A 15,513-nucleotide genomic window follows, 5' to 3' on the forward strand; every position below is an offset into this window, starting at 1 on the left:
GAAGGACCAACGGGAGGCTCAGAATGTGACTTCAGCTGTTCAGAGGGACAACATGGCCCGATAGGGCCAGATGGAGACCATTAACCCTTCAGCCTCAGGTTGACCTCTGTGGGTTCTAGGGTTCACTGTGAAGCTCCGTGACATCCTCAGGCACTCTGAGGACTCATGACCGAGAGATGCAGGTCCTAATGCAGCACCAAACAGCATGAACCTGAGGTGACTATGAAGGAACATGGGCCAGGAGGTTGCGTGGATAGGAGGCCTATTCTCTGGAACTCCAGTGGTGGGTTACTGTGTTGTACCGATCCATTCTAGAGACCTCAGGAGCAGACTGGGAGGCTACGAAGGCAAAAGATCAGAGCCTGTGTGGGCTTCTCTTCACACCTAGACCACGGGCCTCCTTTCTGCTTTATTTCCCTTGGCAGTGTGACTACCCACCCTGTCTTTTCTACTCTTTCAACCTAAAGACAGCTGAAGTGGCTTCAGCAATTGTTACCACAGCATGAGATACATGCCAGGGCCCTGAAGACTTTGGGTGACTAGCAGGGCTGGAGGGCCCACAGTTGTCTTTGTTGCTTAGCTGAACCACGAACAAGCTAACACTGCTAAATGGTTCGGGTTGGACCTCCTCCACAGGTCTCTCTCCCCTCCTGCCAGCTTCAGGACAACAGCTTCAACATGATTCTCCTACAGCACTGCCCTCTACACCACCCCACAAGATGGAACCTCACACCTGCCTCTCTTCCTGAAGGTGCAGGGTCTTCCATCTTCTGTTCCTGCTCTTCCCAGTTCCCATCACCCACTCTATCTCTCTTTAGTCTTCATCTCAGACTTCCTGAGTCCCTGATCCTCTTTTCTTACGTTTTCTGAGAAGATCACAATGGGCCTTTTCCCAGTTAAAGGATTTACAGCTAGTCACTAAGTAGATACAAGCCCAAAGCAAGGGGTCAGGAAGGGTAACGAGAGAAGTGGCATTCACATGGGCAGGCAATCAAGCCCCTTCCTTGACTCCTTTATTGGATATTCCCACATAAATCCCAAAGCTGTTTTTCATCCTTTATCCCTAGCCATGGAGTTCAGCCACTGCGTCTACCCTAATGCAGTACAGTGAGAACAAAGCTGGGCTCTACAATGAGGTCCTACCTCTCAGGGGGGCTCTTCTCTTCCCACCCTCCTCCTTTCCCCAACTGCCAGGGCTGTCACCTACCCCAGTCACCCTTAGGCCCTGGCGGCTCTTCCTTCCCACCTGGAGGGTGGGCTTCCCTGTCAGTGGGCTTCACATAAGAGTGAAGGAAAGTCTGTATGCATTTGTTACTTTCAACCTGCAAGGTCTGCACACCAGGCTTCCCTGTAACCAAACAATGGAGAGCCAAAAGCTGTTTGAGCCAAGGAACACGAGAACTGTGTATGGGAGTTTTGTTCGCGCGCGCGCGTGTGTATGTGTGTGTGTATGTGTGTGTGTGTGTATGTGTGTGTGTGTGTGTATGTGTGTGTGGACCATGTGCATGAAGTACCTGGAGAGGCCAGAGGGGATTAGATCCTCTGCAAATGGAGTTATACACGGCTGTGAGCTGCCATGTGGGTGCTGGGAATGGAACCCGGGTCCTCTAGAACAGCAGCCAGTGCTCTTAAGCACGGAGCCATCTTTCAGCCCTCCTCATATTCATCTTTAATGGCATCAAAAGCAATCAGCACCATTATCAAGGGCAGCTGGCAGGGATTTCTCATTTCTCCCTGGGAAATGTTTTCTGGAGGGGGGGGTGGGTTGAACATAGCAGCAATGCCGGGGAAAGCAGCAGACTTCATGGTTCTGCTCTCTCAATTCTTCCAGGATAGAGAACTTGAAGAGCTAGGGTATGATTAGGAGGATAAGGGCATTTCCCTTATTAAAAATAGAACGATACACAGCTTCTGGTCAAAGCACCTATGGTCACCTCATACTCAAGTGAGCAGTGAGCCATTTGAGAAGATAAGTCTCTGACTTCCATTCACAATCAGACTCCAGGGTTTGAGGGACAAGAAGTAGCACTCGGTCGCTCCTTCCAGTGAGAGGACAAGAAGTCACAAACCAACCTTCTCATTTTACAATGGAGACCTGATGTCCAGAGAGTTCGGGGGATACATCATCCACAGTCCTAAAGCAAGCCAGCAGCAGAACCCAAACCACATCGTGGTCTCCAAACTCCCAGTTCCATAGTCTTATTGCTGTGTACGATAAGGCACAATTTTCTCTAGGCTCATTGGAAAGGGAAAAGTGAAAAAAAATGGAAGCAGCAAAATATTAGTTTTTTAATTTTCTGTAGACATCAGAGACCTCTGTTATCCTGGCTGTAGCTGCCATTGCCTTCTGTGGAAAGTTGGGTCCTCCCCCATCAGTCTAGATTTGGCTTTAGCTCCTACTAGGGCTGTTACAGACTTCACAGCTCAGGACCTCCTGATCTGAAAATAGACGGAAGGCAATCTGCTCACACTCATGCTTCTGCCCACACTCAAACAAACATGCAAATAAGCCCTGTTTTTCCACAACAGCCAGATCAGAGTAGCCACAGGGCCCACGGTGCAAGATCCAGGGGCGGGACCACGTGGTCCCCTCCAAGGGGTTCTGGTTGTAGTAGACACCCAGGTTAATTCTCCGTTTCTTGCTAGTTGGATGTGAGTACAAGAGCCACGTTCTTGATGGTGTTGCAGCTCCTTCCTCCCGCTCCAGAAAACTGTCCAGCAGAGGGCGCTTCTGAGTATCGGGCGCATCTTTACCACTTGGGTCTTGCAAGTGCAGCATCTTCAAGGGCTGGAAACTCACTACACTGCCTTGGCAGCCACGGCCGGGCTCATAGAGTTGTGGGTTCAGGGTTGCTTTCTGAAAGCAGTCACCGTAATCAGTGCTAAAGGATTCTGCTCGGAATCTGTTTGGTGTCCGGGCATTGCAGTAAAGCACAAAGTTACCAGTCCTCCCAGCCACTTCCGCCACTTGGCACTCGGCTGTCACCTGGGGTCCAATGAGCTTGCCATGGTGCCAGGTGACTCCTAAGTCATCACTGTAGAACATCAGGGAATGGGCTTTGACCGAACACGGAAAGCACAGGAACCGGCATGAGAAATAGTAGGCATAAGCGGGGATGATCAGCCTCCCAGACTGCAACTGGATGCCGTGACCAGGGCCCACCGCGAACGTGGCCCAGTGCTTCACCTCTGAGCCAATGACCTCCTCGGTCAAGTCCTTCACTTCACCCCACGAGCACCCAGCGTCCTGACTGCAAATGAAGCAGAGACGGGCAGCATTCCTGCCTGACCTAATCTGCCGAAGCTCAGTGACATGGTCCCGCACACAGATGAAAAACAGGTACACACGGCCGGTATTCCGCTCCCACACAGGGCAGGGGTTCATGGTCCGATGCCCAGGTAATGTGGCTTCCATCAGTGGCTGCAGGGGTCCCCACTAGTCAAGGGGAAGAAGGAGATAGTGGGAGTGGGTTACTAATAGGAAGACACAAGGCTCATTAAAAGCACCAGTTCTTTTTGCAAGCAATATATGACATCGAAATGGACAGGATCTTGAATGCCCAAATAATCTCAAAATTTGCAGCTATTACAAGGTGGAGTTACATCTGAAAAAAGATGATGTTAGATATTGTAAAAAGGTGTGCTCTCTCAAGAATGTTCTTCTTTGCTGCATCTGGACTTCCAAATCAATCTCCAACACCCAACTCCAATGTCCCCTCCTTTGGGGGCTTCCATGAAACTCACTCTTCTAAGAGTTACAGCAGCTATGACAGTATGCATATTGTTGGTAACTGTCTCCCCTTTTAGACAATGGGCCTTTTGGATAATACCCAAATTATATGCATTTGTATCTCCAACACCAACCAAAAAAGTTTACCAGGGCGGGTTGGGAGTGGTCCGTGAAGGTGAAGGTGCTTGATCTCTGCCTGTCCTAGAGCAAATGAGACACCTAGAACTCTGGGCTCTGTCAGCCTCCGGGCTTGGCCTCTGTGGAGTCTGACCTGGTAAGCCACAGAGAAGCTCTGATGATGTACCGTACAAACAGGGGCTGGAAAGCCCTCACAGTACAAACTCCTCAGAAGGAAACGGGCAGCGATGTCACACAGAGCCAGGACGGGGGCTCAGCAGAGTCTCATCTTCACCGTGACAGAGAAGACACCCACTTAGTGTGCCCCTCAGGCTGTGAGAAGTAGAAACGAGGGCAGACTAGGAGATGAAGACCTCAGGAAGGCTGAACTAATGGTGCTCCCTTCCCTGGGTGGGTCTATCAGGGCACAGAAACAAACGGCAGGTCATGCAGGGTCTGGACGCACCACAGAGGCCTCGGTAGCTTGTGCCTGAGTTTGAAGTATGTTTCTACTGCTGGGTTACAGGTGCATGACTGAGAGTAAATGACAAACTCTTTGAGCCCTGTTCCCCCATGTGCTAAACATGATTGACAACAGTGCCCAGGATAAAATTCAGTGAATCCTGGCACAAAATAGCTCAGTAAAAGCCATTGTTTTTATTATTTTCCCCTCAGTTCCCCACACAGGTTTTTGCTGGCAAAGGTGGTGCGGGGGGAGGGGGAGGGGGGACAGAGCTAGAAGTGCATTCAGCTCTGAGGAGAGATGAGTCCCAGGTCCTTATCCAAGAGGAGTCACTTACCTGTACAGAGTGGCCATCCATCACCCCTCGCCTGAGCACCAGGTAGAGGGCATCCACGTCTTTGCTTGTGGACCGCTTCTCTGCGAAGGCCAGGAAGGTGTGGCTGGGAGGGATGTAGAGCATGGCTGGGATCCGGTAGGTGATCCCATGCTGGTCTTCCTGCTGGAACAGAGTGGAGTAGGATGGCATGCCTTCCATGACCTCTGCGGGGACAGCAAACAGTCCAAAGCTGAGGACACAGCGAGCTGTGGATGTGCTCAAACGTCCACGTTCTCATACAAAGACAGCATCATGGCCTCAGCAGCCAAAGCAAACAAGATGTTCCCTCATTCAATACATCAGCTCTCCAGACACATTGATTTCTTGGCCTGGGGTTCTAGATAACTATAAACCAAACCCATTTGAGTAAGATCACGGTTAACAATTCTCAAGGCAAGTTCTCTCCCTCTCCTGAAGGCCAGGAGAAAGGACAACCTTCTGACTCATCTGTGTGAGGAGGTCTTACCCATAGTTTTCTCTGTGAGGGGCGCACACAGCAGAGGGTGTAGATTCTCAAAGGGTGCCTCTTGGTGTTGTGAGCTCACTTCCAGGTGCTGTAGCCTGGGTGGACCTGCAGCTTTGGCAGCTGGGACAAGTGTCTTAAAAACCACACTTTTATGTGTGACCAGCTAACTGTAGCTCAAGAGATAACTATTGTGGCTTTGGGTTCGCTCTTATTTCCAGCCCTCTGGAGATTACGTTTTTGCAAACTCAGCTACATGGGTCTTTGCGATATTCTATCTGCCATGTGCCAGGATAGCAGGTCTGTGATAACAGAAAGTGGAAACCTCCAGAAACTCTTGGAAAGTGCCCAGAAGTCCCACTTCTCAGAGGCCACAGAAGGGACTAAAATAGGTTTAGGATTTAATTTCTTTCAAATCATGTCACCCAAAGCCCATTTTGGAAATAATTTGCATAAATAAAAATAAATAATAAACAGCAACCCATAAGAGTTAGGCCAATGAGTCCCTCTTTATTTATTCAACATTTTTGAGTGCCCTGACAGCAGTGTTGTGGCAGAGTTAAGCCAATGAGTCCCTCTTTATTTATTCAACATTTCTGAGTCCCAAGACAGCAGTGTTGAGGAGCCACCTGCTTTTAAGCTGAGAACTGAGGGTGGGAAGACCATGTGCACACAGATAAACCCTGAAAGGTAAGTGCTATCTTAGAGGTAACACAAGAGCAAGTAGGAAAACAGAAAAGGCGCACCTGTGCGGACCGAGGCCCCAGAAAAGGTAATAACTGGCCAAACTAGCTAGCTACCTCCTCTGCCTGGGTCACTCTTTCTTAGAGAGCCACACGACTCCCTACCTCACCTCCCCCAGCTCTGTGCAGACACCCTCCAGCGGGCCAGCTGTCACCTGACAGCGCCCTTGCCACCTCAGCTCCCTGCTTGTTTCTCCACAGGACCCAGCGCTCTCTGAGGGCTCGTAGATTACACACATATACAAAGAATGCTACAAAATCAGAGGGCCATCGTGTCAGGTCCCAGTGCGCAGGGGGCAGTCTGTGCTCAGTTCAGGCTGGACTCTGACCCGGGAAACACTCAGCATTCCTCTGAAACCTTGTAGAGTGGGTTTCTGTTTGCCAGTAAAAGCCATGACTTTGTTATCTTCTCCTACAGCCCCCCAATCTTCTGAGAGGGCACCTAGTTGTCTATTAACTCAAACAAGCCACCAGCAGATCAGAGGCTCCATAGTAGTTCCCGGCTGTTCCAGCCAACTTGCCCTCCTCCTGCCACAGCCTAACTACTTATAACTGGCAAGGCTTTGCCACCATTTTTGCTATCTTCTCTGCTCCCTTAGCCCTGGAAATTGCCAGCCTCCTTCTCTCCCTTCCTCTTCTCTTTGCTCCTCTCTCTGTCCCTGAAAGTTAGTCATGGCTAGACTCCCCTAGATGTCTCTGACTCTTCTCTCTCTTATTTATAATAAAAACCTTCTCCCTAACCATGAAGTGGCCATCCCAGCAGTTTCTTCGCTGTACCCCTTGTTTACACATAGGGCTGTATCTTCTCATCTGGAGACAAGCATGGTTTGTGATCAGCACCGGACAAGTGTTTGCTGGATGCATGAGTGCATGGATAAATGAACTGGAATGTAAAGAGTGTAGACGGGGCCAGCCAAGTGGTGGGGTAAGAAGCAGAGTGGGGGCAGCAAAGCCTGAAGGTAATAGGAAACAGCTGTGCAGGCTTTCAGTAGAACGGCGTGACTGTGATAGGCTGGAGAGCAAAACCTATGAGCAAAGACGGGACTGAAAGGCCCAGCGGAGGCAAATCCCGGCAGGTTTTATCACATTATCGTGGTATTGCTCCTACCGGGATCCACTGTAGAGTTTCTGGTGGGAATGGCATTGTGAGTTTAGACCAGCCTCTCAGGCAGCTTCTGGGTAATGAGCTACGGGGTAATGTTGTACTGTGTCAGGTCATCTACCGCCTTCGAGCCAAACAAGAGAAACTCCCAACACCTCTGAATGACTCAATCAGTCACTAAATTGACAGAACCGGAACTCACTATTGTGAGAAAAGAGGAGGGAGTGGCCTTGGAGTCAGAAGAAAAGCTGTTCTTCCTTCCAGACTTGGGGCTGCAGCAGTATAAGCAGACTATGTGGTTCTGCCGTCACCACAATTAAGTAGTCATTAATTTTCATTCATTATCAGTATGCTAATAATATTGATGACAGCGGTAACATAGTGGCCTGGCATTGACACCTAAACGGTTCTCCTAAACTGTGTGCTGAGAAGAATCACGTACAGGTCTGCTTTGGAATTGTTTGCTTTAGCAGAGAATTCGAAGAATTAATTGCAGTTCTATACTCTCGCTGTCCAACACAGTCCTCTCCGCTCTCTCTCTCAGAGAGAGGGTACAAGGTAGCACGACTTCTGAAACCTTGACTGAGGAGAAAAACTTTGGTGAGGCCACTTTGTTTGCAAACCTAGTCTCAAAATTCCCACGCCAGGACCTTTGTGCCCGTCCACAACTTCCTCTGTCCTAAGAAGCATTTTCCTAGGCTCGGTTCCCGCTTCGTTTTCTCGATTCTAAACTACTGCTTAAGTTTGGCTGCGGATGGAAGATAACAAAAATAGAACGGCCCAGAACACTCTCTGGCTGTGAGGTCCCAGCTGATTCAGGCTGACGCAGGTCCCCACAGTCCCGGGCCACATTCGGGGTGACCCTCACCCCAGCTCACCGGCTCCAGCGTCTCTCCGGGCTCTCCGTGGAGTCTCGGAAGGGGGCCTGCAGCAGGGCTGGGGCGATAGAGGCAGGGAAGAGGCGGACTGAGACCGCGGAGGCGGAGACAGACACCGCTGAGCAGGACCTGGCAGGAAAGAGAAAGAGAGACCGCGCGGGGGTGAAGCTACAAGCGACTCGCAGGCAATGATCCTGCAGGGACCGGGTGTCAATCTCCCGGCCGGGCCACGCCCTTTACCTCGCAGGGCCCGCCCTGCTTGCTTCTCAACGCTCTTATCTGGCGGTTAGTTTGTGGAAGGTATCACCGCCTAAAACTTCCCTGGACAGTCTAATTGTCGAGCGAAGGTTCCGGGCCTCAGAGGGGACTACCAAAAAAAAAAAAAATAGAGATGGAAGGGTGTGTGCACCCAAAGCACTGGGCACTTGCCTTGCAAAAAGTACCCATTTATCAGGGCCTGGTAGCACAGGGCTTGTGAATTCAGCTAGTCCGCTAGAGACGAAAGCTGAAGGACTGGACATTTCTGCTGTTTGGACTACAGAACGAGTTTAAGGCCACCCTGAACAATTTATCAAGAAGTCCCTAACACACGATAAAAAAGTATTTACAGAGTTGTAACCAGCTAACGGTGGAGCACTTGCCTAGCACACACATCATCCTAGGTTCACGTTCCAGTTCTGTAGACAATTTATTGTGTATTGCCCACACACGTTTACAAACAGTCATGTCCAAGGACCGTCCTATTCTTCCCCACCTCCCCAAAAGAAGAAAAAGACCCCTCGAGACACTGCAGCCTCTAAGAGGAACAGTCAGGCATGGAGACAAAGAAAGCTACAGATGACTCAGCCTGGTCAATAAGGTTACCAGAAAGAGAAGACCCAAAGGAAAATGAAAAGAAACAGAACCAAGACATGGAACACACTGGCATCAAGATCCAGACAATGGTTACTTATACATATAGGACGTTTAGCGTAGTGGTATCATCCTGTGGTGAGGGACGCAGGTTTGGCTTATAATTCTCAATAAGACGTACCATAAAAACTTATACCTTATAAGTCTCCAAATGTGGATTAACTAGTAAGACATGAAGCTTCACAACAGGGCACACTCGCAGGGACCTGAACACCACCTCTGCCTGTGATGACACCAAGGGTCAGGGTCCTGCCCACCAAGAAACATAGTGTCTGTTCCTTTTATTTCATTTTGGTTATCTGAGGATTCTCTCTCCCACATCCATGCCCCCTATCATGGTGTTTCTTTCTTTGACATGAACTTGTTCGATTCTTCTGAGTAAAAGTCACATGGTGAGAAACAATCTAAAATCATTTTTGTTGGAGCCAAGTAAAACAAAAGAATTTGGCAAAATCAAAAGGGAAAGTGGAATTCTAACTTGGAGGATGAAAACCAATTGACATATTGAATTTGAATCCACGAGGCAGGGGAAATGCAGTTAAGTATAGAATTAGGGTGGGTTCCATGAGTTAAGAGTTCTAAGGGATTGGCTTTCCTAAGAACACAAAATTACAACATGACACAGTTTTTCTTCTTTTTTTTTTTTAAAGGAAAACTATAATGAGATACTCACCTAACCACACTGAGCTAAATAAAACTGTTTTCTCCTAAAAGAACCAGTACCTCATAGAAAAACGGCTGATTGCAGGGCTGGGGAGATAATCATATCCTACCGTGTCTAGACTTCCCTGAAAACAGGGCAGCCAGAGGACCGGGGTCACAGCAGAAGAGCTGACTTAACAAGGATCCTACAGGGGATGATAACAGCCAGGCAGACACCTGCCACAGCATTGCAGAAGCTGAGGGAAGGGGATCTCTGCGTGTTCTAAACCAGCTCAGTTTAAACATGAGTTCTAGAGTACTTAGAGCTAAATATTGACACCCTGTGTCAAAGGGAGAAAAAAAATAACAACTTACAAGGAGTAGACTAAATGTTTACAATTCTGAGATCATGGTGCCGGAGAGATGGCCCAGTGACTGAGAGGACTCAGATCCAGGACCCAGCACCCACATGATGGTTCACAACCATCCTTAGCTCTAGTTCCATAGGATTCACACCCTCTTTGGACCTCTGAGAGCACGAGGCATGCGCACGGTACACATACATATATGCTGGCAAAACATTTATACACATAAAATAAAGAAAAACCTTTAAAATGTTATGAGGTTGTATTGACATATGGAGAAAAAGCCTGCCCATTTCAAGAGGTTGCTATGGTGAGAATCAAGCTAGAATACAAGTAAAAAATAGACTAAAGCCTTTCCTACCTATACAAATCCTATTCCAAGGTGGCTTAATGATCTTCTTTATAATAATATAAATAAAAGAATGATATAATTTTCTAATTTTGCAATAACTCAGTGGCTCCTAGAACCATATGGTGATCAGTGTAAAATTTTTGTGTTAGATGCATCAAGCCAAAAACATTTGAGCCCACTGTGTAGCCCAGCAAACAGGTGATTATGTGGCTCCTATATAAAGACTTACTGCTAAACAACCATCCTGGGTGCTGGAGGTGTAGTTCAGTGGTAGAGTGCTCATCTAGCCCTGGTGCAGCCCTCAGCCACCCACCAGCACACGCACACACAAAGGGGGAGTAGAAAATGTGTTCAATGATACCGTGACGTGATTAGGATGCGATCAGACGAATTCACAAATGCAAAGTGGGGGAGGGAGGAATGCAGACAAAAACAATACGTTCAAATATTCAATACGTTCAAATCAACTACAAGAAAAACTGGGAACCCTGTTTGGATCCTAGATTGAACGAATCGGTTCTATAAAGACTCTGAGGCAATGTTACCAGTGACCATTACATGACATTCAGGATTTGCTTCTAGGAATAACAACATCATAGTTGTTTTCAGTCATCTTGACAATAAACACCAAGCCCTAGATCTCGGTTTCAGACAAATGGACCAGGTTCCTTGTAAAATAGTTGATCCCAGAGGTGGGGCTGGGAAAAACACAAGCTGAGCGGGGAACACCTTGTGATGTATGCAGTACAAAGAGGTCACAGAGTAACTGGGGTCTCCTTCACAGGAGCTCCTCAGTGGCCGGAGCTGGAATCCACATGGTTAGAAGATATTTGTAGTGAGACCATAGCTCCTAGAACAGAATAAAACCAAGTCCATACTTACACAAATAGTTGTACAAACAAACTAGACAAAGGAGATAGTGTTTCCTGGGGGCAGAATTCTAGTTATTAAACACTTTGGAGGAATGAATAAAAAAATATACCACTCTTTAAATGTTGGCAAAGGGATCCCTTTTGTCATAGCAAGATGTCATAGAAAACATAATTTTATTTCTAAAATGATTGAGAGCCATTTCCGAGGCTTCTCGTTATCAGTTTAGAACTCTGCCAATGGATGAACCCTGTGGCCACAGCTGCGGTAACTGCTACCAGGCCTCAGTCAGCACCTCAGATGGTTCGGGGTTTCCCTCCGCTGAAGAAACATCGTCTCTTGAAGCTCTTCCAGATTGGCCCATATCCAACGGCGAGCAAGCCGGTCTGAGGCAACTTATCTCCAAAGTAAATCAGCAGTCAGGGGTGGTTGCCCAAGCAGGGTCACACCATATCTAAACTCCCTCTGCACCTTTTGTTTGACTGCCCTCCTTCCCTAAAACACTGAAACTCCACCCACAGCCTCTTCATGGGCAGAACCTAACCTGAAATACTGGAATGTTGACTGAGTTACTCATGAGTGGATTCCATTTTTTCCTACGTATTATTTAAACATATCTTCCTCATGTGTATTCATCAAATTGTCCTACATAAAAGTATTTTCATGCAATATGCACCACCCGAGAACATCCCTGCTCCTACCACTCTTTCTCCTCTCCCATTAGATTGTTCCTCCAGACAGCCTCACTTCTACCATCACGTCATAGATACAAGAGCTCATCCATAAAGGGGAGAAAACCTTCTCTCACATCTGACTTAATGCGATTATCTCCAGTTACAACACCTTTCTGAAAGATATTTCATTCTTCTGTATAGCTGAAAATATCCACTATGTGTACAGACCACTTCCGTTCCTCTGTTGTTGGACACTTGGGTTGGCTCTGTGACTAAGCTACTATTAGTACTGTATGTCTGTGATGTGTTAACTAGGAGTCCCCAGAGGTGACAGAACTACATCCCATAATAGGTCTTTAGGTTGAGGAACTTCCACAATGACTTTCATAATGACCGAACCAGTTTCTCACATTCTCCAGCATTGCCTAATGGTTACCTTTGTCCCTATCTTCACCAACACTTACTTTTTAAAAACAATTTTTATTCTTTAAAAGAATTGATGTGTATGTGTATGCATGCCACAATTAGTGACCATGCCCACGGACACCAGAAGGCATCAGGTCTCCTGGAGATGGAGTTATAGGCAGTTGTATGTTGCCCACATGGGTGCTGAGAAACAAACTTGGGTCCTCTGGAATGGCCACTGAGCCATCTCTGCAGTTCATCTCCTCCTCCTCCTCCTCCTCCTCCTCCTCCTCCTCCTCCTCCTCCTCCTTTTAATGGCTGCTATTCTTGCTGGGGTCAGATGGAATTGCAAAGGATTTTCAATCTCAACTTCTTTGCTATCTAGAGAGAGTAAAAATGTTTTTGTATGTCTATTGGCTGTTTTAGATTCCATCTTCTGAGAATTACTCATTATTCCTTTTTTTGATTGGTTGCATGGTTAATTTCTTGTAGTTAGCTTTGTCAACATCACATAGCTTAGAGTCATTAAAGAAAGCAATTGAGGAATCACCTAGATCAAATTAACCTGTGGGTTTGTCTGTAGAGGACCCTGCACACTGTGGGGGGTACCGTCACTAGACTGTGGTCCTGGGCTATATAAGGACTTAGCTAAGCATAAGACTGGGGGCCGGCCAGCAAGTGGCACTCCGATGAGTTCAAGTCTGCCCAGATTTCCCTCTGATGTGCTATAACCTATAAGCAGAAACAAACTTTTCTCCCTTAAGTTGCTTTTGGTTAGAATGTTGTTTTGTTTTGTTTTTTTTCCACAGCAACAGTAAGGAAACCAGAACATTTATTTATTTATTTTTTTAGTTCTCTCTAGATATCCGCCCTGTTAGAAATATAGCTAGCAAAGACTATTTCACTTTGGGGGCTGTCTCTTCATACTATTGCCTCTACCGCTTTTAAATTAGTTTCATCCTTTCCTTTTTATCAGTAGTTGGCATTGCTTCCTGATTAGATGCTATTCAGAAAGTCCTTTCCTGTGCTCTATCGAGTGAGGTCAACTTTTTCATTCTTCTACATGCGGTGTTCCCAGCATCATTTGCTGAAAATGCACTTTGCTCCAGCATGCGTTTTTGACATTTTATTTGTATAAGGTAGCCGTAGTTGCAAGAGCTAGCATCAGGTCTTCTGTTTTATTGCTCTGTGGGTTTTTGTGCCAATATTGTGCTGTTTCTGTTCCTATAGCTCTAAAGTCTTAACTTGAAATCAGTCTTTCTCTTTTTTGCTCAACGCTGCTTTGATTATCCAAGGTATTTTAAGTTTCTGCATAGATTTTAGGATTCCTTTTTCTCCTGTGAAAGTGATATTGACTTTTGGTGGGGTCTACACTGAATCTTACAGAACCATTTTACAACATTCATTGTTACAATCTGCAAGCATAGGTGGGCTTCAATTTCTTGAGTGTTTTGAAATCTTTGTTTTAAAGGTCTTTCACTTCTTTTATTCCAAGGGCTTTGGGTGTGTGTGGGGGCATAAATGGGATTGTTTCCCTGATTTCTTTCTCAATATGTTTCTTCTCAATGCTTTTTAAGATTTTTATACGGTAATTTTGCATCCCACTATTTCACTGAATGTGTTTAGCAGAGCTGTTTTCTGGTTGTCTTTGGTTCTTCTATGTATGAAATCTTATCATCTGCTTCTTCCCTTCCTATTTTTATCCCTTTTATCTTGTTGCTTTAGCTAAGATTTCAAGCAATATATCCCACAGTGTAGAGAAAGAAACCGTACTTGCTGTTGCTAATTTTAGTAGAAATGCAGTGTTCTCCATTCGGTGTAATAGTGAATATAGGTTTGTCATATAGAGCCTATATTATATTCGGATAAATGGTTCTTCTTTTCCTAGTCTCTTTGGGATTTCCATCATGAAAGAATGTTGCATTTTGCCAGGCGGTGGTGATGGATGCCTTTAATCCCAGCACTTGGGAGGCAGAGGCAGGTGGATCTCTGTGAGTTCGAGGCCAGCCTAGTCTAGAGTAAGTTTCAGGAGTCACGACTGTTCACCAACTGAGATGATGCTGTGATTTCTGTCCTTGAATTCTTACACTGGTTTGCATGTTGGACCGTTCCTGCAGCTGGACTGAAGTGAACAACCTGTAGACATGTTCTTGAATTTGGTTTGCAATTTTTTAAGTTAATTTTTGCATGGGTATTCATCAGAAAGATTGACTTATACTTTTTGTTGTGCCTTTAAACTGGATTACCAGAATAATACGGTTTCATAAGAGGAGTTTGAAAGCATGCGTTCCTTTCCTTTAGCATGAACTGGTAGAAGCACTGGTTTAGATTTTCATCTGAAAACTTAAGTAGAGAACTCATTGTGGGATTGAATTTTTCCAGTTGAGAAATATTTTGTTACTGCTTCAGTCTCAATTGCTTGTTATGGATCTCTTCAAATGGCTCATCTCTTCTTGGTTGAATTTTGATAAGCCATCTATATCTATATAAGTCATATAAATTTTTAAGGTATAGCCTAATGACTTTTTAAAATTGCATTGCTATCTATGCCGCTGTCTACCTTTTCTGATTTTTTAAAAAATTGTTTTCTAATTGTCCTAATTGTTTTCTAGCCTGGTCTTAATTATTTCTTCTCATCTACTGATTTGGGGTTTGGTTTGTTCTTGTTTCTCCAAGTACTTCTCACTGCTCAGACTCTACAACCACCTCCGGAATACTTTACCGGCAACTACACAGGAACTCAAAATATTCTGAGAAAGGGGGTCACAGACACCACCGGAATATCAGGCCCAGGGTTTCACCATGTAGCCCTGGCTGACCTGTAACGAGCTAGGTAGGTAGACTAGGCTGGACTCAACTGTAGCCATCTTCCTGCCTGTCTCCCTGTGCTGGGATTTCTGATGTGCATCACCACATCCAGCATTATAATCAGGCTTTCAGAAGAGAACCAAGCATGTGCACCCTTGGTAACAGGGGATGTGGTCACCGAGGGCAGGGTTACTCTGTAAAACTCAGTCTGACTCTAAGACTAGTGGTTTGCCCTGTAGTCTCTGGCTTGGGCTCAGTCAGGTTAGTGAGAGTAGAGAGCAAAGCAGTTACTGCTTTTTGGTATTCACAGGCTGAGTGAATCAGAGAGAGATCTCGTGCCTTCTTCCATTCCCTGAAGTTCCAAAGCAAATGCGCTGTCTCTGGGATACATATGAATAAGTATTGGCAGCAGAAATTTGTAAATAATGACCTTTCCCCTCTTTACTGGTTCTTTCTGCTTGAGAAGATTTAAGTTTAGAGACAGGTGAAAGACAGGAGGATGCAATAGGCTTCTGGGTTTCCAGGAGGAAAGGGCACCATAGGTCCACGACCCAGTGGCATCCCAAACAGGCCGTGGCGTGAGGCTAGCTCTCAGGAGGTACTCTGCAGTCTT

General features: G+C 46.3%; 1 protein-coding gene across 1 annotated transcript; it reads right to left on the minus strand.

The window, feature by feature from the left end:
- Positions 1 to 1,656: 1,656 nt before the first annotated feature.
- Positions 1,657 to 8,150, minus strand: LOC121459034 (sialidase-3-like). The gene is made up of 4 exons (XM_041668524.1): positions 8,113 to 8,150; positions 7,873 to 7,930; positions 4,648 to 4,850; positions 1,657 to 3,436 (listed from the first exon to the last, which is right to left on the minus strand). Exons 3-4 carry the CDS (start codon positions 4,843 to 4,845, stop codon positions 2,390 to 2,392), a joined length of 1,245 nt encoding a protein of 414 aa, XP_041524458.1. The 5' UTR covers positions 4,846 to 4,850; positions 7,873 to 7,930; positions 8,113 to 8,150; the 3' UTR covers positions 1,657 to 2,389.
- Between the last annotated feature and the right edge of the window lie 7,363 nt (positions 8,151 to 15,513).

The sequence above is a fragment of the Microtus oregoni genome, unplaced genomic scaffold, assembly GCF_018167655.1.
Source record: "Microtus oregoni isolate MIOR12 unplaced genomic scaffold, Mior012 000018F_ref0000195, whole genome shotgun sequence".
Classification (NCBI taxonomy): Eukaryota; Metazoa; Chordata; class Mammalia; order Rodentia; family Cricetidae; genus Microtus; species Microtus oregoni.